Source organism: Ornithorhynchus anatinus, chromosome 9, assembly GCF_004115215.2.
Source record: "Ornithorhynchus anatinus isolate Pmale09 chromosome 9, mOrnAna1.pri.v4, whole genome shotgun sequence".
Classification (NCBI taxonomy): Eukaryota; Metazoa; Chordata; class Mammalia; order Monotremata; family Ornithorhynchidae; genus Ornithorhynchus; species Ornithorhynchus anatinus.
Window position 1 is genome coordinate 42,175,434 of NC_041736.1, and position 27,070 is coordinate 42,202,503.

The following is a 27,070-nucleotide window of genomic DNA, read 5'->3' on the forward strand; positions in this document are numbered from 1 at the left end:
AATAAATGTAGCTACACAAGTGCTAAAGTTGGGAATACACAAGCACAAAAGGCCTAGAGATGTTTGGTGAGATGATACAACTTGGGATATTGGGAATTAACTGGGGAAGATTTGTTGGATAAGGTGGGATTTTAGGAGGATTTTGAACAATCAGTAGCATTTATTGAGCATCTACTGTGTGCAGATCGTTGTTCTCAGTGCTTGGGAGAGTTCAAGAGAAATAGTAGACACAATCCCCTCCCTCAAACAGTTTACAGTCTAGCAGGGGCCAAGTAATAAATGTTACAGATAGGAAGAGGAAAGAAAATGGGGATATATACATGAGCCGATGCCTTCATTAGTAATGGGGTATGTATGACATAAGGGCTTAGTACATAAGTGCTACATAAGTGCTCTTGGAGGTTGAGAGTACTTTATTGCTTAGATGGAGCTAAGTACTGAAATAGCAGTTGAAGGACAAAAGCTGGGGAGATTAGAAATCAGTCAGAGAAGGCTTCCTGCAAATGTAATTTTGAAGGACTCTGAAGATGGGGAGAGCTGTGTGGTCTTTTGAGTTTCTGGCAGAGGCTATGATGTAATAGCAATAGGTGTTATTTGTTAAACTCTTACTATGTGCCAAGCACTGTACTAAGCATGGGAGTGAATACAAAGTAATCCGGTCAAATACACAGTCCCTGACCCATAGTCAAAGTAGAGAGGAGAACAGGTTTTCTCATTTTACAGATAAGGAAGCTGAGAGAGAAGTTCAGTGACTTGCCCAAGGTCACTCAACAGGCAAGTGGCAGAGCTCGGATTAGAATCCCTGCCCTCTGACTCCCGGGTCTGTGCTCTTTCTACTAGACGACCCTGCTTCCCATGCGAGCAAGGGGTCTGCAGCAGAATGATGATGATGATGATGATGATGAACATGGTATTTGTTAAGCACTTACTGTGTGCCAAGCACTATTCTAAGTGCTGGGGTAGATACAAGGTAATCAGGTTGTTCCACATGGGGCTCACAGTCTTAATCCCCATTTTACAGATGAGGTAACTGAGGCACAGAGAAGTTAAGTGACTTGCCCAAAGTCACACAGCCGATAAGTGGCGGAGCCGAGATTAGAACCCAAGGCCAGGAGAGATGGCAAACAAAGCCCAGCCAAGTGGTAAGCTTGAGAGGAACTGAGAGTGCAAGCTGCATGTTCTGCTGCTGGCAGCTGCTCCACTCCTGATCCCGGAGACAGAATAAATTATTCTTATTTTGTATCTATCTAGTACATCAGCATAATGCTCAGCACGTAATCGGACCACTGGAACAGACGGACTCTGAAAGTTGTCTTTTGCGTTGGCTTTTTGTTTCTATTATTTTTGTTTTTTCTTATGTGTCGCCAACTTCCCCTCCCCAACTTATTCCTAGATTGTGAGCCCCTGGAGGGCCAGGGATTGGGTCTGATTCTCTCCTGTGTAATTTTTCCCAGCCCTTGGTACAGTCACATGCACAAAGTAGGCAAAGTACAATCACCATCCCCGTGACTACTACTGCTAGGAGTCAGAGATGACACAAAGTTGGGAGCTTCTGCCAAAGGAAAGATCGTGGTATTACCAACGAAGCCTAGAAGGTAAGGGAAAGGGGAGATTTAGGAGGGATCATGCGTCACGGTAGGTTTGAGGTGCTGGTGGGACATCCAGGGAGAGTGATCCTTGAGGTCTTAGGGCACCAGATAGATTCTACCGAAACCGTCCTGATAGAGATCCAACTGCCCTGAGTTCAGTTGTTTACCAATTACAATACTCAATTTAGAGCTGTCAAAATGATATGCATTTTCTACATCCCTGGGCTTGGCTGGATGTCCTCCCCAAGACTCCAGGGATCCCATCTCTTTTCTCTCCCATCCTACTCCCACTCTGCCCTCTTCCTACCCATATGGAGCAGGATGGCCCAAAATCCGTTAGCCTGAGTTCCATTCCTGAGGACATGAATGACGTTGTAGAAATCCCTTAGCTCCTTTATGCCTCAGTTTCTCCATACCCCCAGATAAAATGGGGGTACAGCAGTACCACTGGACACCTTTTGCAAAGGAGTTGAAGTGATCAAATGCCTCTAATTAGGTGGGTCAGTCATGAAATCTGGGGTGCTTTCCTGACCTTCCATTATGCCCAGCAGGCCCCCATTAGATACTGGTTTATTCCAGGGCATTGGTGACCCTGCAGTAACCCAAGGGAAAGCAGTGGTGATAGGGCCAAGGCGGGCAGGAAGCCTCAGAAGCCTCTCTGCCTCCTGCATGTTCCTTGCCGTCAGACTTCCGCTATCATTTCCACCCCAATCTCAGCAGGGGACATGGCTGCCACAGGGAAGCAGAGAGGAAGACGGCATCAGGGTCATGGTATTTATTGAGCACTTACTGTGCGCAGAGCACTGTACTAAGTGCTCGGGAGAGTATGATAGATTTACCCTCCCCGCTCCTGTTCCGCTGCTGCCACTTTCTGCTCCCGGCTGCCTACTGCAGAAGGGACAGTCCTCTTCCGTACACTAGTGGTAATAATCGTCGAGATACTGGCTAAGCACTTAAAATGCTCCAAGCACTGTACTAAGCTCTGGGGTAGATACAATCAGATCAGACATAGTCCTTATCCCACATAGAGCTCATAGTCTAAGGGGGAAGATAGAACAGATGAGGAAATGAAGGCACAGAGAAGTGAAGTGACTTTCCCCAAGTCACACAGCAAGCAAATGGTGAAGTCAGGATCCAGGTCTCCATCAGAAGCAGTAGGAGTTCCTGAGCCGCAGGTCTCCGAGCTAAGGTGGTCAAGGTCCCGGTTTGGGCCAGACCGTGGTGTTTTTAGGGTTTCCCCCTGCTAAGCGCTTGGAATGTACAATTTGGCAACAGAGACAATGCTTACCCAGTGACGGGCTCACCCTCTAATCCCCTTGTGTGATAGAGGTGTGTCCAACCTGATTATCTTGCATCTACCCCAGCGCCTAGTACAGACCTTGGCACATAGTAAGCACTTAACAAATACCACAGATGTTATTATTATTAAAGCATACTGGGGTTTCCGACATGGCCAGAAACAGCTTCTGGCCAATCAATCAATGGTATTTATGGAGTGCAGAACACTATTCTGAGCACTTGGGAAAGTACAGTACACCAGAGTTGGAAGACATCTTCCCTAACCACAATGAGCTTACAGTCTATGAGCTTGTCAGCTGTGTGACTGTGGGCAAGTCACTTAACTTCTCTGTGCCCCAGTTACCTCATCTGTAAAATTGGGATTAAGACTGTGAGCCCCACGTGGGACAACCTGATTCCCCTGTGTCTACCCCAGCGCTTAGAACAGTGCTCTGCACATAGTAAGCGCTTAACAAATACCAACATTATTATTATTATTATTAGTCTAGCAGGAGAGGCAGATATTAAAATAAATTACTTATATGTACATAAGTGCTGTGGGGCTGAGGGTGGGGTAAATATCAAGTGCTTAAAGGGTAGAGATCCAAGAGCATAGGCCAGGCCTGGCACTTCTGGAAATGGCTGGGGAGGGGCAGTGGCTGCTGGCAGTGTGGCAGGCAGCCGCCTTGGGGGGAATAATGGCTTCCACTGGGGCATATGGTGGGAGAAGTGTCCTCTCTGCTCCTACCCTTCCCCCTTCCTCTCCCCTCCACCTTCCCCTCCTCTCTATTCCCCTCTCTCTCCTCGCTCTTTTCAGTCCCATCCCTGCCCTGGGGAACACCAGGAATCCACTTACAGTGCCAAGTATTAAAATGGAGGAGGGGGAGAGAAAGGCACACACATTTTCTATCTCTCTCTACTTCCCTCTCTGTCTCTCTCCCTCTCTTTCTCCACCCCCAACCCCGGGCCACTTCTCAGAGAAGCAGCGTGGCCTCGTGGATAGAGCATTGACCTGGGAGTCAGAAAGATCCGGATTCTAAGGCCGGCTCTGCCATCTGTCTGCCGTGTGACCCTGGGTAAGTCACTTCGCTTCTCTGGGCCTCAGTCCCCTCACCTGTAAAATGGGGGTTAAGACTGTGAGGCCCACGTGGGACACCCTGATAACCTTGTATCTCCCGCAGCGTTTAGAACAGCGCTTGGCACGGAGGAAGAGCTTAATCAGTACCGGGAAAGCAGCGTGGCTCAGTGGAAAGGGCCCGGGCTTGGGAGTCAGAGGTCATGGGTAGTTCTGATCCCGGCTTCGCCGCTTTTCAGCTGTGTGACTCTGGGCAAGTCACTTCACTTCTCTGTGCCTCAGTTACCTCATCTGTCAAATGGAGATTAAGACTGTGAGCCCCAAGTGGGATAGCCTGTCACTTTGTACCCGTGATTTGCACATAGTAAGCGCTTAATAAGTGCCATTATTATTATTAGGCCGAAGGCTAATAATTTAAGTCAATTTACGGTGCAACAGTGCTTCCTGCTGCCCTCCATGCAGAATGCAGGCCGCCCATGCCTGCCTGCAGGGTTCCAGAAAGCTCCCCCTGCATTTCCAGGGCATTCTTTGGGAGTGACTCATTTAGGTTTGCAGACAGGAGCAAGAAGGGGGTGTGCCCAAAGGTCGCGAGAAGCGGGGGGTGGGAGGTTTATAAATACAGCATCCCCCGCCGTCATCTGAGAGCAGAGGAGCTATCCGGGGAAAAGGGAGGATCAGCGTCCGGGCTCCAAAGCACGCTGCGGATGGGTGAGATGCTTTTAAATCTCTCTTAAAAGCCGGGCGCTCAGCTGCAGCCAAAAGGGAGGCAGCAAGAGAAGGCTGATAGAGAGGAAGGGGGAAATGTCTGATTAGCCGTCTCGGCTTTGGGGGCTCAAGGTGTGTGTGGGCGGGGGGGGGCGTCCCCAGGGTGATCTAGTGGAGCTCTGGGGCTGGTTGAGTAGGAAGGAATAGAATTTTGCCGGAGCCTAAATTTTTCCGGGAGAAAGAAATGTACAGGTGTTTCTAAACCAGGGAGGGAGAATGTGATTCTTCCCCTTTCCGCCTCTCTTTCCCCTCTCCTAATGAGGAAAAACCTTTATGGAAATTAAAACGGTCCCCGGGTTTTTGTGAAGATCGCTTTCTGGCCCTCTAATGCACCATGGTGCCTTCTGGAACTACCCCTGCCCCCAGCATCCTGTAGTCCAATCTCTAGAGTCAAGGACACCTGCAGAGAGAAGAGATTGACCATTTTACCTAATCAGAGGTCTTAACCCCTCGGTGATTGCAAAGCCGTGGGCCAGAAGCCAAGAAGCTTCTTGCCTCTCAGGCAAACATTAGAGTCATGGTCCCTTCAGGATTGTCTTCCCGAGAAAGTTGCTTGGCCCCCGAACCGGAGCCCAGCTGTCTTGGAGAGCAGCATGCTTCAGGTAGTGGGAGAAGGTGGAGTAGGGAGTGTTAGGGTTTAACGGTATATATGGCTCTCCTGTGCCGAGGTGCTGAAATTGGAATGCTTAGATTTGATCTGCATCGGGGAATGGGTGGGTGGAAGGGGAGGGCTGCCCAGGTTAGGCTCCTTAGAATCACTGCTGCGATCTCCTGCTCAAGCCAGTTTTCCACTAGCCACTGCAGCCTGATATGGCCGCCCCTGTCCTCAGCTGCCCAGCATTTGCAGGTTCGGCCGCACCCCTGCTGCCAGCCCCCATGAGTTGACCTTCATCCTTCCTCTAAATGGAGTTCACTCCGCCGTCCTAGTGGCGAGAGCATGGGCTTTGGAGTCAGAGGTCGTGGGTTCTAGCCCTGGCTCTGCAAATTGTCTGCTGTGTGATCTTGGGCAAATCACATGAACTTCTCTGTGCCTCAGTTACCTCATCTGTAAAATAGGGATTGAGACTGTGAGTCCCATGTGGGTTAGGGACTGTGTCCAATCTGATTACCTTCTATCTACCCCAGTGCTTAGAACAGGGGTTGGCACATAGTAAGCGCTTACCAAATGCCGTAAGGATTATTATTATTACCCAGGGGTGACCAGGAAGTGGGTGGATAGGGATGACTGCGAGAGAAGTGAGCAGGAGACAGGTGTAGGTCCCACCCCCTTAATCCCTCATGACCGACTGACCTCCTCAAACTGCCCCCCTCCCAAGAGCACTATCAGGAAAATTTCCCCAGGCTGAGTAATTGCATGCTGACCCTTGAAGAGGCAGAATTTGGTGAGTTTCCGGGTCCTGTAAATTCCAGGCCTGAGGCTTCTAGAGCTTAACTGTGGGCATGAGGTTCAGACTTTCTGTCCTTATCAACTTATTATTTCTGGATTCTTCTCCTTGTTTCCCCCCTCCACCCATTGGAAAAAAAAAGGAATGAAGTGAAGGACCAAAAGGAGAGAGAGAGAGTATATGGGAAGAACCAGCTGAAAACGTAGGAGTCGGGGGCAGGCTAGAAAAGAGAAAAGGAAATGAGAGTGTGGGCTTCTGTGACTCCTATGAAGGGAGAGTGCAGTGTTGGGAAGAGTGGTTATTTTGGGGCTGTTGACAGGAAGTGGGACAATTTAGAGTCAGAATTGATGTAGAATTGGAGCACTCAGGGCCTCTGTTGGGAGCACGCATTTTTGTGTAAAGTGCCCATGGGGATCCTAATTTCTAGACAGGTTTCCAGAGCTTCCTATTACCTCTAGGAGTGGGGTGGATACTCAGCAGCCAGCCCTTAGTGCAGCGCTTGGCACTAGTAAGCATTTAACAAATACCACAGTGACTATGATAACATAATTTCTCCTCCCCATTCCTGTGTCAGCTTCCTATCCTCTGCAGGAGGAAGCTCTGCGGAGAAGAGGGCTGGGTCGGCCGGGTCTCCCCCCCGGGGAACGAGAGTTGCCCGTCTCTTCTCTTGCCTGTCCTTCCCTTGTGCGGTTTCTAATTTTGAAGTTCTTTCCCAGCCCCCTGCAATGACTCTGCAGTACTGGGCTCAGAGAATTGCGGCTGCCGCCTCCCTCTCCTGGATCAGCAAGTCAGGCTCCTCTTTAGGTCAGAAGACCTTCAGATTCCTCATGACCACAGTCTGCAGGAAGGGATTGTACTCACACCCGCTGCTCGCTGCCGACCGTGCCAACTCATCTGATGCGGCCTTCTGCAATCCCAGCAGTATGTGACCTTGTTTCAGGGCAGGGCAGTGACAGTGCCCAAAGGATAAGAGGTGGTGGGCCCGGGGGAGCCTACGGAGTCAGGACATTATGCCCCTCTCACACCCCCGACCCAGATCTGGCTCCAGGCCACCTAATGCTGCAGAGCAGGCAAGTACCCCTGGCCTCCTAGGCATCTCCAGCCGGGTGTTGGGGACCTGATCACCCCCACACAAACTAGGGGACAGGGTGGTGAGGACAGATACTTGTACAGTCCTTCCTGGAACCAGAGATTGAGCCAGAGCTCTGGATGCCTGGATTCTATCTCTAGATCCCATTACTTCCTCATTTGTAAAGCGAGGTTACCCTAACCCCCTTTGTGTAAAATTTCTCCAGATGACTCTGCAGTGTTTGTTAGGCCAAGTTCTTGGGTTAGGCGATCCATACCTCCAGTATAATGGTATATTGTGTCAGATGATAGCATCAACAGAAGATTTCAGAAACTGGCAATCAATTAAATCTAGTTCTCTATTAGAAGCAGCATGGTGTAGAGGATAGAGCACAGGCCTGGGAGTCAGAAGGTCATGGGTCCTAATCCTGCCTCCGCCACTTGCCTGCTGTGTGACCTTGGGCAAGACACTTCACTTCTCTGGGCCTCAGTTACCTTATCTGTAAAATGAGTATTGAGGCTGTGAGCCCCACGTGACACAGGGACTGTGTCCAACCTGATTTGCTTGTATCCACCCCAGTGCTTAGTACAATGCCTGGCACGTAGTAAGGAAGGCAGATGGAGGAAATGAGTGCTTAGTCAGATCAGTCAATACTTTTTGCTAGGTTCCTTCTTCTGGAGAGTTTAGGAAAGCAGCGTGACGTAGTGGAGAGAGCACAGGCCTGGGAATTAGAGGATTTGGTTCTAATCCCATCTCTCTCGCCTGCCGAGTGACCTTGGGCAAATTTCTTAACTTCTCTGGACCTCAGTTCCTTCAACTGTAAAATGAGGATTAAATTATTGTTCTCTTACATCAGGAGACCCATATGGCGTTGGAAATGTGTCCAATCTGAATGTGTTATATTATCCCAGTGCTTAGTGTAGTGCTTGGTAAATAAAAAGGCACTTAAGTACTGCCATTATTATTAGCCATTCTTTCTAGGCCTAAGGGTTAGGAGTGAGATGGAAAGGAAGGGTAGGATTGGGAGAAAGATGGTGGTTGCAATATTTTTCCTCCCTAAGCATTTTTATTGATCCCGCTGATCTTAATTTGTAATATAGACAATTTCTGCTGTGGAAATGGAGTTTTCTGTGGGAAGAAGATGAAAGATCTTATCGGAAAACTTGACTCTAATTTTGAGTGGTATTTACTGAGCCCTAACTGTGTGCAAAGCACTGTAATAAGTGCTTGGGAGAGTACAGTACAATAGACATGTTCCCTGCCCTCAAAGAGTTTACAGACTAGAGGGGGGTGACGTCAGTCTGTCATCCTTTCCCAGTCCCCCACTTCTTTACAAAAGAGAAGACCTCTTTTTCTCACCCCCTTCAATCGATCATTTATTGAGCACTTACTGTGCAGAGCACTGTAAAAGCTCTTGGGAGAGTACAGTATAATCCCTTCTTCATTTTCCCCTGCATTCATAATTCATCATTTTCTCACCCTCCCAGGGCAACTGCCTTTTTATGACCCTAAGGAGATAAGGGAAGAGGGTCTGGTTGGGTGTATCTTGCACAGAGGATTTGGCCTGTGGCTGAACACAGAAATCCAAATGGGAGTAGGATTTGAAAAGATTTAGAAGTGATCCATGCTCAGTGGTATAGCATGGTTCAGTGAGAATTGGAATGGCGAGCAAAGCAGTGGGTGAAGGAACCACTAAGAAATAGAACCAGTACAGACAGACAAAGCCAGAATAAGACTCCAGTTAAGCTATAAGAACTCCCCTTCCAACCCCACAGCACTTATGTTTGTATCTGTAATTTATTTATTTATATTCTGCCTGCCTCCCCTGCTCTAGATTGTAAGCTCCTTGTGGGCAGGGAATGTGTTTATTATCGTACTTCCCCAAGCACTTAGTACAGTGGTCTGCATACAGTAAACGCTCAAATATAATTGAATGATTGAAGCAGTGCATTAAGAAATGAAAAACTGATGTTCGAAGATAGAGCTGGGTTATTGGTAAACCGGGATTGGGCAGTACCCAGAGATACATGAGTCAGTTTATCTGCTCATGCCAAATGCTGTCTTAAAACCCTCACTACCGGCCCCTCTGCCCTGCCACCAGCCCATCTGGGGTTGGAATTTGGCACAGGCAACCTGCCGGGCCTTTGCCATTCTATTGGTGAAACTTCCCTTGTATTTCACTGAGTTCTGAATAAAAATTTGGGGCTGGCAAAAAATCCTATTTCAACTGATCACCCCTCCTACGCCCTCATCCCACGTAACCAGCCCAAGGACGCAGTCCTCGTCTTGGCCCACAGTCCAGGGCAAAGCTGGGAAAAGTCCCTCTCCCCACCTCCTCCCTGTGTTGTGGGAACAGGGTGACCTTAAGTTGCTTTTGATAGGAGATGGGGGTGAGGAGGTGGGGGCGGTTAGGATTTTATGCAACAACACCTCCAACTTCTGGGAAAGCCTTCATTGTGTAACAGTGAGGCTTGGCAACGGTTCCTTCGCCCAGCCCGTGGGGGCGAGGATGGATGTTAGGTGTGCGGAGACTGGCACACAGCCTCCAAAGCCTCTGGGAATGGCTGGAATGGCCGGAAGGAGCAGAGGGGAATCCCTGAGGAATTTATCTCAATGGTGCCTATTGTGTTGGGTCTGATGCCATTGTTTCTACTGCTTTGTTTAGCACAGTGCTTGGCACATAGTTGGGGAGTCTCTGGTAAAGACCTCAGCTCTGGATCGCCCTAGTGAAGTCCTATTGACAGCGTTCAGCAGGGAGGAAGGGCTCAGGAGGCTTTAATTCCTCTTTTCTTCGGGCTAATTGCTCTGTCCCAGCTACCTTACCACTACTACTAATTGCGGTACTTGTTAAGTGCTTACTATGTCCCAAGCACTATACTAAACACTGGGGTCATACAAGATAATCAGGTAGGCCAGTGGCTCCTAAACTTGTGACAAAGACCCTGAGTCAGGGGAAAAATCTTTGCATGAGCTTAGACTTGTCTGGCCTTCACCAAGGTGAGGTAGATAAGGAGTGAAGAGTGAGCAAACATTAAGCCTTTTAAGCCCATACTGGACTGCTTCTGCTCCCTGGGGCTCTGCAGAAACCCCTTGATGTGGGAGGAAAAGGGCCTCGCAGGCCTCCTGGGTAGAGAGCATAAGTGAAGGTTACTCTTTCTTGCTGATGAGCTGGGAGAGAAAGATGCTAAAGTACAGGCCTCAAATTGCCAGCTGAGATTTACTGATGAAAGCATCTCTGCTCAAGTAGCTTGTTAGGAAGCCCAGAGTGTCAGACAGGTGGCCATTGAGGCTGTAATAGAATTCCCATGTCCTGGCTCACAGCTCACATTGGACAGGGCCAGGAATTGAAACATTGATCAGCTGAAAGCCCTTTCCTCTGAAGGCTGTTTTCTGGGCTCCGAGCCCGGGCTGCAGACCTGATTCCCGCAAGCAGTAAGGGAGCCGTGGAAAAAAAGGGGCTTCCAATTTTCATTGCAGTCCAGATTCCTTGTGGTGAGCATAGACTTTTTCATGTTCTATTCAATTCCATCTTATTGCTGGCTATGCTAAGCAAGTGTGAGTTCCGCTGATCTTGTCAAGTTATTTTGTCTGATACAGAAGATCTGTGGGAGGCTGTTTATTCCATCTTTTTATTCATCCTTTCATAGAGGCCTTCCCTGACTAGGCCCTCATTTCTCCTTATTCACCTTCCCTTCTGTGCTGACTGTGTATTTGGATTCTTACACATTAAGTCTCTCTCTCCCTCAATCAATCGATAATATTTATTGAGTGCTTGCTGTGTGCAGAGCACTCTAGTAAGTGCTTGGGAGAGTACAGTATAAGAGTTGGTAGATACTTTCCCTGTCCACAAAGAGCTCACAGTCTTGACTGTGAGCTCCTTAGGAGCAGGGAATGTGTTTACCATCGACTCTCTAGGAAATTATCTCCCAAATGTCTAGTATAGTTCCAGTAAATACTTAATAAATACAGTGGATGAATTGATTCTCTTCATGACTTAGGGAAAGAGCTTGGGATTGGGTTGCAACTCTGGTTCCACCAATTAGGTGCTGGGTGATGGTAGGACAGTCGCTCACTGTCTCGGTGCCTTGGTTTCCTCATCTGAAAAATAGAGAGGGCTTATCTGTTTGCTCTCCCTCCTAGACTGCGAGTCCCATTTAGAACCAAGAATGGTCTGATTGTCTTGCATCTATTCCAGCCCTCGGCACATTGTTTGGCATATGGAAAGTGCTTAATACATACTGTTCTTTTAAGAATTTTAAGACTTGAAAGTGCAGTGAGCAGTCTCTTGGAATTCTTAATAATTCCCAGAGACATCAGGGAAATGGATGATGGTGGCCTTCTTGTGAAAAATGTCGTATTTATGGAGTGTTTTTCTGTATGCAGAGCACTGCTTTAAGCAGTTGGTAGACAAGGTCCCCACCCACAGTGAGCTTACAGTCTAGAGGGATTAATAAACATTGTTGGTGTAATGGGTGAATAATCCTGAGAAGGACCAAGATGCTCATTTTTCAAGTTTTTGTGACATCCCTCCTCTAACCATACAATTGGGGCATGCTTATGAATCAAAATGCTTTTCCCAAGGCGACAGGCCTTGCAGAAATCATATTTTTTTTCAAATATTATTTTTGTTCATTTCACCATTTTTGGGGGGGAGTCACCATTTTGAAAAATATGTTTTACAGAGTTGTATCCAAAATGATAGCTTTTCAAATTCACCTATCAAGGAAGCCGAGTTACGGAAATGAACAAAGATAATTCTCATTTTTTTTCGTTCACGCTACCTAGTGAGATCCATGGAATTGAGGCCATCTCTTCTTTAGCTATTTTTGGAAGATCTGTCAGGGATGAAAGGAATAAAGTTTTCGATATGTAGGAAAGCCCCTAGCTAAATGTTCACCTTTTGGAGGAGCTTCCCAAGGATAGAGGGATAAGCCCCACTCAGAAGTGCAGAGGGGAAGCACTGAGGAGGAAGAAATCCTAAAGTATCTGCTGGTTGAGATTTATAAAGGACTGTCCCGTCTCTTCCAAATTGTTATTCTGGGCACATAGCTCCTGTCTCCCTCTTTAACTAACTAAGACTTACTCATGTGCAATCTCAGCTCGCTAATTGCTTGTCCCTGCAATTTGGAAAGGCAAAAAGAAACTGACTTAAAGAACAATCCCTTGAAAAGTGCAGTACTGGAAATCCATATGTCTTGAATGAAGACCCCATTTTGTATCTTCCGTGAAGCTCCTTTCATCTTCTGGCCGCACTGTACTTCCTAGATGTTATATCTGATGGCAAGGATTGTTGCTTGCTTCAAAGCTAAGGAAGCCTCAGCACAAAGAGTGACTTCCCGGGGTCAGAGAGTGAAATAGTTAGGGAGCTAATGATGGGCCTGGGTATCTGTGTTCCTTTCTCTGCCTTTACTGTGCTCATCAGATCAGTTTTGTTTTTCCCATTGTGCAGTCCCTTCCCAAGGAGCTGCAGCTAGTAAACCAGCTTCTGAAAATCAAGAGATTGCATCTGCCAGGCATTCCTACAGCTCTCTCCCTCTCTCTTCTCCCACTGCACCCCAGCTCACACTGTGCTTCCTCATTCTCCTCTCCCCTGCCGACAACACCTTGTTCATACCCCTCCTCTTTCTGGGAACCCCTTCCTCTTCAAATCTGCAAGACTACAGAACTCTTCATCCACTGAAATCCCACCTCCTCCAGGAGGTGTCCCCTGATTGATTTCTGTGACTTTCCAACTATTGAAAATGGGAATTTTGAGCCACTGCTACATTTCTTCACTCACCACCACCTGTAGCACTTCTGAATTTATCCATTGGCTTGTATACTCCACTGTTTAACCCCTTACTCATCCACATTTCTCTCTTCCCTCCTGCCTGTAAATTATTTTGTTTCTGTCTCCTCTAGATTTTTAAGATCACTGAGGGTAGGGATTGTACCCTCTAATTCTGTTGTACTGTCCCAAGCTCTCAGTACAGTGCTCTGCACACAGTAGGCACTTAGTAGATGCTGTTGATCAACTGATCCTCTTTTTTTTTTCCTTCTCCAACAGGTTTGTGGCAAGGTTCTGGAATTGGGAAAAGAGGGAACATGATGTCTGTGTTCCTGTTTCCGCTTCTGGGGCTCCTGCTGAACTTGGGGAAAGCCCAGGCACTGGTTTCCCCCAATGAACTCCAGCGTAAGTTTACCGAGCTCCTTAGCTGGGCCTCCGACTCTCTGGATGGTTTTTATTTTCCCTTGTGCAGAGAATCCAAACCTAAGTAAGATCCAGTGAGCACTGCTACTCACTGGAACGGTCTCTGAAGCCTAAGGGGCTACTGGTGCTGTATTGTGGAGGAGCTGGGAAGTAGGCTTTGAGATAGCAATCACAGGTGGGCCCTTTGAACACTTAGTTGGTAGAGCTTGATTCATTCAATTGTATGTATTGAGCACTTACTAGATGCAGAGCACTGTACTAAGCGCTTGGGAATGTACAACACAACAATAATCGGTCTTATTGTTGAGGAAAGTACTTGTGGGCAGTGATTGTGACTACCAACTGAGTTTTACTTTCCCAAATGCTCTCGTACAGTGCTCTGCATGCAGTAAGTGGCCAATAAATACTATTGATTGGTGGTGAAGTTTACCTATGAATTTGTGTGTGTGTGTGTGGTTGAAAAGACCATTGTGGGACCCGCAGTCCTGGCCACGTTGGGTACACAAAAAAGGTGTCCCTTGTTCAGTTGTTGTACATTCCCCCCCTCCCCGGCAAAAGAGTCTGCTGCACTGCAGGCAGGAGCTGGGGGGCTGCAACCCTCCTCCTCTCTGGGGAGAATTGCTTGGGTCTGGGTCCTCCTTTATGGCTGAGTGACATCAGTCGTTGCCTGTTTGCACATAAACTGGGCCAACCGTTAAATTCAGCCACTGCCTCTCCATGCCATGCTGTATCTTGGATTTTCAGCCCCTGTTCCTGCAGTTCCCCCTCCCCCACCAATCCGGTCCCATTCCAGGGAAAGGGGAGTGTTTAGGGAGTCTGACGTCACTCCTGCCCATTGCCATCCCAACCAGATGGACCCATACATCAGGACCTACGACCCATGAATCCAAACACAAATACTGTAGTGATCAGGTGAAATTTCTCAGGGGGTGGTACAGCAGGGAGCTCTTGAAATAATGCAAAAATAATCTGGGTTTACAAAGACCAAGCTGGGGTCCAGATCTGCCATGTCATTTTCCATTGGCTCACTGGGACCATTCTGTGACATTCTGGCACCCTGTTGGTATGATTCATGTTGGCTCTCTGGCCATTGGCTTCATTGTGCCAGAACGCTGTGGTTTCCTAGCATGGGCTGGTTTTTGGGTCACCATGACTCCTTTGAGTCATGAGCAGTATGTCAGAAAGGAAAGTTTTTCCCCCCAGCCCAGTTAGTGAAACCCAAGAGTCCTCTCCTGCCATGAAGAGTGTGGTGAGATGCAGCAGACAACAAGGCGGGAATCGAACGCTCCCACTACCTGCACAGAGTGTTGTGCGATCTGCAAAAGATCTAGGCCTGGGGTCCCATAGCCTACCGACGCCAGAGACCAGTTCAGTCACAGCAAGCAGCTGGCACTGGTACTGTCCAGGCTGTGCTGTTTCCTGCCCCGAAACCTACCCGTTCCCCACCCCTTTGTTGAGGTCACTTCCTTCCAAGTGCGCTCTCTGGGTAAATATTTACTGGGACAAATGCGCAGTAGAATGTCCCAGTCCAGCCTGCCAAATTACAAAACCAGAGACCAGACGGTCTAGGAAGAGAATAGAGCTGGGCTCAGAGGGACAGAAAAATGGAATGAGAATCGTGGTTTTCCTCCTTCATGAACTCTGTTAAAAAGCTAAACTGAACCCAGGAAAGATAGCTTCCCAGAGTATGTTCCTCCTAAGTGCCGAGCAGCAGTTTGGAACCAAAGCCAAAGGCAGGAGAGATGAAGGAGAGGGAGAAGGTTGAAGTGCAGAACTAGCAGAGGTTTGTGAAAGGAAAGGTATCCTGCTGGGATGATTAGGGAACAGGGAGCAGGTCAAGGGACCAAGTACTCAGTCCTTACCAGGTTAATGGTCCTGTCTAACATTTGGGAGATCCAGCAATCTTCATTTCAAGGTCAGGTCAATGTGATTCTGGGTGAAAAGAATGCTTTCACCCCTGTAGCTGGCTGAGATCAAAGAGGAAATGCACATTTGGATTGAAAACAAAAGGAAACCCCGAGGTGACCTTGACCATCCCGAGTTCTGCTGGCCATCGCATTATACACAGTTTTCTCCGCTCCGATCTACCCTAACCCAAGCATTTCAGATTCTAGGTCAACACTCTTCCCTGTCCTTCCCTGTCCCTCTCCACAACCTCATTGCCTATACCTCTCTATCTCTTCCCCTATTGCAGAGCTGTCCACAGAAGGGAGTAAGTATATAGATGCCGAGATTGAAAATGCTATCAATGGTGTGAAGCAGATGAAGAATCTTATGGACAAAACTGGGAAAGACCACCAGCAGATCCTCAACACCCTGGAGAAAGCCAAGAAGGAGAAGGAGGTGGGATGTTCAACCTTGCTACAGCTGCTCTGGGGCTCTGGGTCCCTAGCAGAGGCGGGGGCATGATAAATTGTAGCTTCACGGGGCCAGGCCTATGGCTTTCCACATCACGTCTCTGACCTATTAATAATTCTCCCTGGCCACTGCATGTTGCAGGGCACTTTTTAGGGAAGCTGTATTTGTTTTTGAGGGCTACAGGGAGGTAGGTAGGGGACTAACGATATTTACTGAGCACTTACTATGTGACGAACACTGTACTGAAGCCTGGGAGAGTATAATAGAACGGGATCAGTAAACCCAAACCCTGCACTCAAGGAGCTGATGGTCTAGTGGTGTCCAAGGGCCAATATTCTGACTCTGTCTGCTGCCCAGAACTTCAGCTGGGCTCTTGATTGGAAATGCTGAAGCACATTTCCGATGTCTTCCCAACTTTGGGAACCAGACCTACCTGATTGGCAGCTGAAACCAATCAATCGTATTTGAGTATTGATTGGGTGCAGAGCACTGTATGAAAACGTTTGGGAGAGCACAGTAAAATGGAGTTGATAGACACTTTCTCTGCCCACAGTGAACATACATTCTAGAGCTTAAACATTACTATTGCAGTGCTTCTCAACTTTTTCATGGTAGGAGGTTCACCCAGCACAGGTAGAATGGTCCATAAATATCTACATTTCCTCAGTCTATCTCTTCCCGGCATCCCCACCTACACACACCCGCTCGCACCCGCACCCCCCGCATCCTCCCTTTCCCCTTCTTTCCCCTTGTGGCGCTGGGGACTGCCAGCTTCGATTGGGTATGCTCCCCTGCATGTTAGAGATCCGGAGAGGTGCAGTGAAATTTAAAATGGCAGCTCAGCACAGTTCTCAGGTACCCCTGAAGGCTTTCCACAGCACAGTGGTCGGGAAGCCCTGTTTTGGATTTCATTTGGGACTGGTTTCAGACCAGGCCTATTTTCAGCTCTTTCTTTGAGCTGGTGATCCTCAGACACAGAAGGGGGTACCTCCCACTCACCTTCAGCTTCCCGAAAGTGGCATTTTTGGAATGAGAATGTGTGACAGAAACCTCTTTCTAAAAACAGCAGCAGTGCTATCCTGTGAGGAGAAAAGGGCTCACCTCTCCTGGGGGTTGCTGGTCCCTCTCCGGACACTGCACCAGCAGATTGGCCGCAGCCCCCTGAAAGCCCCTCATGTTCCACACTTTGAGAAACACTGCTTAAAATAACTCGTTTACTCCCTTTGGGCCCCAGTGACCTCACCATGATGGCCCCACCATGGTGTCTACCATGAACCTTCCTTCTAGGATCACTGGGATAATAACGATTAACGATTAAGTATTTAAATGCTTACTGGGGTAGATACAGTATGAGTGAAAAGATACCTGTAAAAGGAGAACTTTGAGCTCTTCAGAAAAAATATGCTAGCAATCGAGGTATTGTTAGCATTGCCAATATTGTAGATGTGGTATCTGGAAAGTGCTTACTATGTGCCAAGCACTGTGTTAAGCGCTGGGGTAGAGAGAATATATGCAGATTGGGCAAAGTCCTTGGTCCACCTGAGGCTCACAGTCCAACGGGGAGGGAGAAGAGCTAGTTAACCCCCATTTTACAGCACTGCAAAGGCTGTCTAAGCTGGGCTCCAGCCAGAAGAGCTTAGTTTGGCCAGATGAAGGTTGTCATTCACCCAGTCAGACTCTTAGCATCTTGCTAGGCGTTTCTGGGTGGTTATCACAGCCTTCTCCTCCTCTCCCCTGGCAGGAAGCCATTCAGCTGGCCAAGGAAACTGAGAAGCAGCTGAATGAGAAGCCGGAGGTGTGCAACGAGACCATGATGGCCTTGTGGGAGGAGTGCAAACCCTGCCTGAAGCACACCTGCATGAAGTTCTACTCCAGGGTCTGCAGGAGCGGTTCTGGCCTGGTCGGCCGCCAGGTGAGAGAGGGCCACCTCCCTGATGGAGGGGGCCAGTGGGAAGTGGCAAGTCTGCTGTTGGGGGTGCCTAGCCCCACCCTGAGCCTGGCCAGGTAGGAAGGAATCTTCTGAGGAAAGAATAATAACTGTGGTGGTCGTAAAGATAATCAGGTCAGACATATCCCCTGACCCACACACCATTCGCAGTCTAAGGGGAAGGAAGAAAAGGGATTCAGGCCCCATTTTACAGAGGAGGAAACTAAGGCACAGAGGCATTAAGTTACTTTCCCAAGGTCATGTAGCAGGCAAATGGCAGAGCTGGGATTGGAGGAGAAAGAAGAGTTAGCTCTGAATTAAGCAAGGCCAGAGAGGTGGATATGTGTGTGTTTGTATATATATTAAAAAATCCACCACCCACAAGAGGCTATTTTCCATCTGAATGAAAGCATAAACAAGGGACCTAAAAATGAGTGTAACCAAAACCTGATGCTTCCTGTCTGTCCCCAACCAGAAAACCAGGAGGGAACATATTTGTTCCTTCTGGCCCTCATCATTTTTTATCCCCTGTCCACCCCACCACCTCTTCCTCGCCCAGGGAGTGAGAGCGTACATAGTTCAGTGGGACTCTCATTTTGAAGACTGAGTACTCCTTCGATACTGTATGTCGACTTTTAGTGGGCCCATCAGATAGCTGGATTAGATTAGAGAGCTTCCCTGGGATGACAGGTAGCATCATATACAACTCTGCCCTGTAAAGATTTGAATGGGACCATGTGGGTGATTCTAATGCTATAGCTATGTCTTGGGGTGCTCTTGCAGCCTGCCCATTGCGATTGAGCTGGAGCTGCGTCTCCCCATGGGCTGGAGTTGGCCATGTAGCTGGGCGAGCCTGCTGCAGGTCCCCTTGGGGCTCGTAGATGGCATTGCCACCAATAGCCGATCGTTGGGATTTGAGCACTTACTGTGTTCAAGGCGCTGTACGAAGTGCTTGGAAGAGTACAGGACAACAGAGTGGGTAAACAGGTTCTCTGCCCACAAGAAGCTTACAGTCTAGACGGGGAGACAGACATTTAATATAAATTAATTTCAGATCTGAACCTAAGTGGCGGGAACAGAGGGTGGGGTGAATCTCACGTGCTTAAAGGGTCCAGATGCCGACACAGACCCTCACTGGCTGCTCGGGCGTGTGTTTGCTCCAATAGCTGGAGGAGTTCTTGAATCAGTCCTCGCCCTTTTCCATTTGGTTGAATGGGGAACGGATGGACTCCCTCTTGGAAGAAGACCTCGAGCAGGACCAGAGGCTGGACAACCTGGAGGAGAACTTCAGCCTGATGGAGCAGAGCATCGATGACCTTTTCCAGGACAGTTCGATGGCTTACGGGCAGATGCACCCCATCTTCCACTCCCCCTTTCTGGGGGTGTTCCAAGACCCCATGAGATCCCCCTTCCGGGGCTTCCGTTTCCCTTTCTCCAGCGGCAGGGTAGTCAGGGACACGTCTTCCTTCTTCCCTCGCCACCAAGGCTTCCAACATCTGTTCCAGCCTCTTTTTGAAATGACCCGGAGGATGATGGAGGGGACCCAGAGAGCCTTAGAAAGGGAAAATCAGTGGGACGTCCACGGTCGTGACTCGTCACTGGGTGGATTCTTGCCAGGTGGGAAACTCTCTGTCTTTTGGGAATGGGAGAGTAGGTGGGATTCTGAGCACTGCAGGTTGGTTTGGGCCACTCTTCTGGTTTCTGTTAAGCAGGAGCTATAGATTTGTGAGAGTGCAATTATCCCACATTTGACCAAAATGTGGAAAGAGAGAAAGCACTTGGGTAGTCAGTGCAGTTCCACCAACCCAGGGCATGTATATCTGCCCAACAGGAGAAATGGTAAGGCTTTGCCCCCTATACTCTGCCCCCCACACCCACACCCTCCTGAAATTCCAAAGGTATGGAGGCTCAAAACACAGTCTCCAGCCTACGTCCGAATGGGATCGAAAAAGTTCTGAAGTCTTAACTCCCAACCATTAGTGCCTTGTTCCTGCTACCTGCCCATTTTCCTGCTCCTTGCTTAAGCTGGGAGTAATTGCCAGCCTGGCAGCCAGCCAGTCATTTCCCAAGCGATTGTGACTCCTTCCCCTCCAACTGCTACCTGAGCAGGGGGGTTGTCGGACTAGGAAGTGACCAAGGCTAGTCAGGCTTTGTCTTTCCTCCCGTGGTGGTTCACTGAGAGAGACTGGGGTATTTGCCTCCAAAGAGTATTCCGGTTATTAATCAGGCCCAGGAGCTGCTTGCTAAGTGTGTCTGCTCCAGATGTAGATCTGCGGAAAACTACTGTTTTGGTCACGGAGCATTTCTATGTGGTTCATAAAATGCCCTTATCAAGAACTAGGGAGGACATTTTTGCCAGAGTTATTGATATGTGGGGAATCAGTCCTATTTGAGTGCTTACTGTGTGCACAGTACTATACTAAATACTTGGGAGAGTACAGTACAACCGAGTCGGTAGAAATGTTCCTTGCCGACAAGGAGCTTACAGTCTAAAGGGTGAACTCAATCTATCAATCGTATTTAGCCTAAAGAATATAGAGCCGTGTATATAGGTGGCACAGAAAAGAGAGGGAATAGGAGAATAAGAATTTAGATGGCATTTAGGAGCTGATTTTTTTGTTTTTTATTTTTGTTGGGTTTTTTTGGGTTTTTTTTTTAGGAGAGCTTTGAAGGTGGGGACAATGGTGGTCTGTCAGATATGGATGGGGTGGGAGTTCCAGGCCTGAGGGACGTTGGGGGTTGTGGGGGAAGGGGTCAGTTAGATGAGATCAAGGAACAGTGAATAGGTTGGTGTTAGAGAAGTGAAGTGTGTGGACTGGGTTATAGTAGGAAATCAGCCAAGTAAGATAGGCGGGGTATGGGGACATGTGGACTAAATGTTTTCGGTTTTTTTAGAAAAATGATTTGGGCAGCAGAGTGAAGTAAGAACTAGAGTGGAGAGATGAGGCAGGGAGGTCAGAGAGGAAGGGTGATTCAGTAGTCAAGGTTGGATAGGATAAAGTGCTTGGATTAGTGTAGTAGCAGGTTGGTTGGAGCGGAAAGGCAGATTATAGTGATTTTGTGAAGGTCTAGCCCTATCTGGCCACAGCCTCCTTCTTGGGAGCCTCTAGTGGAAATTAAGAGAAATAATTCTCCAGTGTGTGTATCAAGATTCCATGCAAAGTGAGACAGTAATACAAATAAGTTACGGTTAGATACATTAAGTGCTGTGGGGATGGAGCGGGTGGTGAATAAAGGGAGCAAGTCAGAGGTGGTGGGAAAAGAGAAAATGAGGGCTGAAATCAGGGAAGACCTCTTGAGAAGAAAGTAGAAATGAATCCTGGGCAGTTAAGGGACAGCAGAGAGAAGCGAACGAGAGCATCGGGTGTCTTTTCCTTCTGCCTCTGGGCCACGAGTTGATCAGTGCTTGATGTGATTTCTTCTGTTTTGCGTGTCCAGAGTACAATGCCACCAATGACCGTATGGTGTGCCGGGAAATCCGACGCAATTCAGCAGGCTGCTTGAAGATGAAGGACCAGTGTGCTAAGTGCCAGGAGATTTTGTCCATAGGTAAGTGAGCTCCCCCCACCCCCGCCTCCCTGGTAATGTTCAGTGATTCAACTTTATCATCATCACCACCACCACCACAATACCACTATTGACACTTAACATCCATAACTAATGATTCTCCATAAAAGATTCAGAGCACTCTGATTGGAGTTTCAACAGTGCAATAGTAGAAGCCTGGCTTGATTTACCAAAGTCAAGGATCAGTTTTAACCTCTTTCCAATAATAATTCTGTGATTTGTTCAGGGCTTACTATATGCTAAGTGCTGGGGTACCTACAAGTTCAGTTTGGATAGTCCCTGACCACATGGGGCCTTGCATGACTTTCCTGTGGCTTTATGCATCATGAAGGAAAACCAGGGAAGGTTTTACCCAACTCCCATCTTTTAGTAAAATATACTGCCTGCGTCTGCCTGCATTTCATATCATCCCCTGCCTGAGCTTCTGAAATGAATTTAACCTTTTGAATAGTAGGGCTTTTTTGGTCCAAGCAGGGAGCAGCCATATAGCAAAACTGGGGGTGTAAATCAGAGTCGGCATGCGCTGTGGACTTCCTGCTCCTCATGCTGCTTTTGTGTCACTTCTGGAGTGTTGCCATCTAAATGAAGCAATAACAGGGAGAGTGGCAGGGGAAAAGGATGGCTCTGTGAATCTGGAGGCTTTACTTTAGGCTTTATTTCTGGGGGACACACAAAATCCTGGAGACCTGGGAAAAAGTGACTACTCATACCCATTGCAGAGGTCAGGTGTGGTCCTCTAACACACATGTATCAGAGGTGCCTGCCCTCTGTTTGTTGACGGAAGATCTGTTATTTCATTCCTGAGACCAGCCCCACGTCCATTCAGAGGCAAGCCATGTCCACTTCCTGTCAGAAAGTCCCTAATTAGATTAGATTAGGGGCAGAGAAATGACTGGTGACCATGAGTTTTTGCCTTTGACCTCCTCATTTGATTGGGCCCTTTTGCAGCGCAGAAGGAATGTTGTGCCTCTTGCCAACTCCATGAACCCCACCAGTCATCTGGAAGCCTGACTGAGCTTTATGCTTTATCCCTCACCACTGATGCAATAGCTTTCTCTGTCACGTTTAACTCAGTCTGCACATATGTGCTAAAAACTGGCCAGCCCGCCCTCCCCAGTAAAGGCACAATAGGTGAACTCAGCCCTCATCCTTACTTTGCTGGGTGGTTAGCTAAAGCTGCCAGCTGCTGGGATGAGTGGCACCGGGCACACAGGTGTATGACACCTGCTTCTGCAGGATCCCACCTAAAGACTCCGGTTCAGTGCCAGATGGCTTTCTTTTTTGGTAAATAAGTCAAATGCTGGTCAGTTAGACCAAAGGGAAGATCACTGCAGAACGTCAGCTCAACTGTGTGGTACTGCAGAGGGCAGATTTAGCAGCAGAAACCCAAGCTTCCCTTGTCTTAGCTCAGGGGCCTAATCAAATACTTTCTTGAAAGACAACTGGACCGGCCTAAGGCAGAGTTACCGGTCCTCTGGATCGGTGCATAGAGAGGACGGGTCGAGGAGAGAGACTGATCTCTACTGGGCCCACGATCTCCGGGTTCTACACCTAATCATTCTCTCTCGGTGCTCCGTTCCTTCCCCGGCTCTTCACCCTGTAAAGATTGCTCGGAGACAGACCCCTTACAAAGTCAGCTGCGGGAGAAGTTTGAAGATGCCCTCCGGGTAGCGGAGAAATTCTCCAAGAAATATGACGAGCTCCTCCAGTCGTTCCAGATGGAGATGCTGAACATGTCTGTCCTCCTGGATCAGCTGAACAAGCAATTTGGATGGGTGTCCCAGCTGGCCAACGTCACGCAGAACAGCAACGGAATCTTCCAGGTCACCACGGTACGGGCCTGGCTTCCCTGATCCGTGAGGCAGTGGGGAGATAGGGAGGCTCTGATGTCTGCCTTGTGCTCATGGGGGTGAGGGGAGGAGGTCCAGCTCTCCCTTCTTGGCTGTTGAGGTGGACCTTTGGGGTGATTTCCCCGATGCCTCCCCTAGCCTGCCCGGTAGCCGGGCTCTTGGGATTTTCCGTTTGTGCTTGGGCAAGTACCATAGAGTTGGTAGACACCATCCCTGCTCTTCAGGAGCCTGTAATCTGGCATGGGAGACCATCACTTAAAATAATTACAGGAAGGGGGAAGCAACAAGAGTTTAAAGATACGTATCAACGTGCTAGGGTGAATGGACTTGCCTAGGATGTGCACTTTATGTGGCCTGCTTAAACCCAATTCCTATATTAAAGGTATCAAATCCTGCGAGGCAGAGAGGAAAACGTAAACCCGGTTGAGGATTTTGCTAATTGAAGCCAGGGCCAGTTATTCCAGTGCCCTGGGGAAGAGGAATTGGGTAAATAAGCATCCTTGGCTTCAGTCTCTCTGCCAGTGGGGTGGCAATATTGCTCATGTCAGGGGCAAAGCTGGGTTAATTCGATGAGGCTAAAGCCCCTTCTACTTAGGTGAGAGGCTCTGTAAAATAATGCCATAATTTTCCAGTCAGAGCAGGCCAACTGTCTCGCAGCACTCCTAGAGAGGCAGTATCATCATCTTTGAAAGTACCAGGCAGTGTGGAATAGGGGAAAGCGCACAGTGATAACTGTGGCATTTGTTAAGCACACACTATGGGCCGAGCACTGTACCAAGCTTTTGCCCAGGTTAAGTGGCCCCAGCATAAACTTGGTTTAAGGAGTGCTAATAATCCCTTTCTAAAAATAAGCACTTTTGGTTAGAAATGATTCAACTTCTCATTGCCTTACTCTCTTCCACTAGTTGCTTTCGAAATCCTCAAATCCAGAGGATCCATCCATCCCATCTGACACAGAGGTGGTTGTGCACATCTTCGATTCGGACCCAATCTCTCTGACCATCCCGGGAGAAATTCCTTGGAACGACCCGAAGTTCATGGAAATGGTAGCGGAGGAAGCTCTGCGGCAATATAAGCAGAATGCTGCGTAAGTCCTGGGGCCAAGGAGTTGGTTGGGCTCTGCCTGGTGGAGCCTAGTGCCTTATTCTAGTCAGAGAGAGGCCATGGGTGCATGTGGAAGGTGCAGTCCTGGAGGAAATTTTCTTAGTAGAAAATTAGATTTCTGATCCAACTCTGCACAGAGCAAACCCGATATTAGTGGGGATTGTGCTGTGTAAGCAAAACGTATGTTTTTTTTGAGTCATGTACCCCTAGCCCTACCACTAAGTTTGGCTTGGAGCCCCAAGATTAGCCCATCCCCCTGCTTGATGACACTTCCAGATTTTATCCCTCTGCCCTGGAAAGGGGTCTCAGTCAGTTCCGGAGCCCTGATAAGCTGCTGGTCCAGAGACCCAGAAAAGCCCAGGTCAGCTGCCCAATCAGGCCAACTCTTAGACCAATTAAAAATCCCCTGCAGGCATGACCTTCACATGGATACTTTTTCCATCTTTCTTTGCTAAGTTGGGACAGAGAACACTAATAGCAATCTACCCTCACCCCGCTGCCAAACCACCCAAAATAACTGAAATAAGGCAGTGTTAATATTGTTGTCATCTAGGTGGATTAGGTTTTTTGGGGGTTTCTTTGCTTTTTTTAAAAAAAAGGTAGCCTGTTGGCACTGCTGTGGGAAGATTTAGACTCTGGATAGGTCAGTTTTGGCATTTACAGACCACCCTCTGGGGGAATAGCACTTAGTGTAGGGAGACATTGCAAAGGAGAACTGACGCCCTGCCCTCAAGGAATTTACACAATCCAGTGGGAAGGGGGTGGAGGGAAGGGGAGTGCAAAAACAAGTCTCTATCTACATAGGTGTAGATGATGAAAAGCACAGGGGGGAAAAAGTAGATAAATGCACAGTGAAAACTTGTAACTTACAGAGACATTACAGGCAGGATGTTTGGAGGACAGATGTCCTGTCCATTTTGCTCTGGGGAGAAAATTAGCTTAAAAAAAATTTAATATGCTCCCCAACACACCAACCTGCCTTCTCCTTGCTGGAATGTGAGTCACGTGGGTTCAGTCGATCGATTGTATTTGAGTGCTGACTGGGTGCAGAGCACTATTAGGGAGAGTACAACATACCAGTTAGAAGAAACGCTCTCGGGATTCTATTAATAGCAGTACTATTTATTGAAATGCTATTGAATGCATTGTACGAAGCACTTGAAGCACAATGGACGAGAATGTGCCCACAGAGATCATAAGAGCAACCGTACTCCATACCTTCTCAAGGCAAGCAGCACAGCCTAGTGGAAAGCGAACAGGCCTAGGATTCAGGGGACCTGGATTCTAATCCCTGCTCCACAATTTGTTTGATGTGTCCCCTTGGGCAAGTCAGGTAACGTCTCTGGCCTCAGTTTTCTCATCTGTTAAATGGGGACTAAATACCATCCTCCCTCCCTCTGAGTGTGGACCAGGTGCTGAGTGATTGGATTGTGCTGCGTTTTCCCCAGCATTTAGCATAATGCCCAGACCCATAGAAAACACTTATAACTTAAACACTACAATACTCTTACTTGTTGCCTCTTGTTTTTTCTCTTTCAGAGGAAAGATTGTCATGTGAGTGCAGCTTTCCCTTTCACCCCTCTCCTGACAAACACCATCCCAGCTCCTGAAGAGATAAGCCATAGCTTCCTGGAGATACCTCTGTGCGCTCTATAGTTAACAGGGCCAGGCAGAGAGAGTGGGAGGGATCCCAGTCCTCAGGACCCCTCCCACAGCCCAGTCTCTCTGTGCTGGATTCCACACCGCAATGCCTGCACTTCACTGCTGGAAAAGAGAATCCATTCCCAAACTACTAACAGAATAAAATAGACCTCTCACCGACCAGTGAGCCCTCTGGTGTGTGTGATGTTTTGCGCTCCTGGCTTGTTTTGTGCCAATAAGCTATACAGTAAAGTGAGCTGCAAGGAAACTCAGTTTGGGCCCCACAGCCTAGTGACCCGGGCTAAAGAGGAAGAGGAGGTACCAGGTGGAACAAACCCAACAAGTATTCATTTCAAGCCCTCAGAACAAGTCCTATTATTGCACTGAAAGTTTTTAGACTCTAAGTTTGTCCTTCCTTGAAATGCATGAGATAGAAGCCCAGGCTGGGAGGAATGGGAATCCAGGTGAGGGCCTGGAGGCAGGGGTTAGTGTGTCGGGAGAAGAGCTGCAGCTTGAAAACAGGGTTAGTTCAGTAAGGTCCAGAGCTCAGTAAGGTGGTGGGGAGGGATAACAGGAGGGATACAATGGGGAGTGTGTCTAACTCATGAAGAAACACAGAGAAACAGCAGAGGGGAAATAATTTGCTCCAAACTAGTCCAGGTTCATATCAGAATTAGAAACAGCATTTCCAAATCCAGCTTTTCTCAGCTATTGCTCAGCTCACTAAAACACCATCAGAAGAACCAAGTCACACTAACTTTCAGGAATTAAGTGCAGCACAACACTAAAAGCTGGAGGTCAGGATGGATAAGAGAGAGAAGGGCAAGGTGTAAACAGGGGAAAGGTGAGAAAGATAAAGGAGACACGGAGAAAGTCACTTGGAAGTAAAGGGAACTCATCATCAACACTGGTATTCACTGAGCACTTGCTGGGTACAAAACATTGTAACTACATGCTTGGGAGGGAACAATTATACAGCAGTTGGTAGACAACAGATGAGTGAGGAAACAATGAAGGAAATAATGGAGAGGAAAGGGTGACAAGTAAGGAAAAGAATGAGATGGAGAAGGATGAGTGAAAAACAACAAAAAAAAAAGCATGAAGAAAGGGAGGCAGATAGAGCCCTATCCTGGCCCAAATCCTGGAGCCTAGTCTAAGCCCCAGGAATGCAGATCCTACTTTAGTCGGGAGCACTGGCAGGGCCCAACTCACTTGTGGATGGGGGAGGGACCACCTCTTCCTGATGGTCTGCTGGAACTTCTATCTGTGGTG

General features: G+C 48.2%; 1 protein-coding gene across 4 annotated transcripts; it reads left to right on the forward strand.

Annotated features, from left to right (window-relative positions):
- The first annotated feature begins 1,516 nt into the window (after window positions 1-1,516).
- Window positions 1,517-25,981, forward strand: CLU (clusterin). Of its 4 annotated transcripts, none has more exons than XM_007672126.3 (9): window positions 1,517-1,595; window positions 13,208-13,333; window positions 15,546-15,694; window positions 17,451-17,621; window positions 18,803-19,253; window positions 21,075-21,185; window positions 22,809-23,035; window positions 23,959-24,140; window positions 25,697-25,981. In XM_007672126.3, exons 1-9 carry the CDS (start codon window positions 1,532-1,534, stop codon window positions 25,713-25,715), a joined length of 1,500 nt encoding a protein of 499 aa, XP_007670316.1. In that variant the 5' UTR covers window positions 1,517-1,531; the 3' UTR covers window positions 25,716-25,981. The 4 variants fall into 4 exon arrangements, with proteins under 4 accessions (XP_007670316.1, XP_001515556.4, XP_028928253.1 ...); XM_001515506.6 differs by lacking the exon at window positions 1,517-1,595 and adding an exon at window positions 4,523-4,650; XM_029072420.2 differs by lacking the exon at window positions 1,517-1,595 and adding an exon at window positions 5,210-5,309.
- The last annotated feature ends 1,089 nt before the right edge of the window (window positions 25,982-27,070 follow it).

What these genes read in the sequence shown, in the direction of transcription:
- CLU (XM_029072420.2), top strand. Translation starts at nt 5,225, where the DNA reads ATGGTCCCTTCAGGATTGTCTTCCCGAGAAAGTTGCTTGGCCCCCGAA. An exon ending in TTCCCCCAATGAACTCCAGC is followed by an intron (nt 13,334 to 15,545) that starts GTAAGTTTACCG and finishes CCCCTATTGCAG; the next exon opens with AGCTGTCCACAGAAGGGAGT. An exon ending in AAGCCAAGAAGGAGAAGGAG is followed by an intron (nt 15,695 to 17,450) that starts GTGGGATGTTCA and finishes CTCCCCTGGCAG; the next exon opens with GAAGCCATTCAGCTGGCCAA.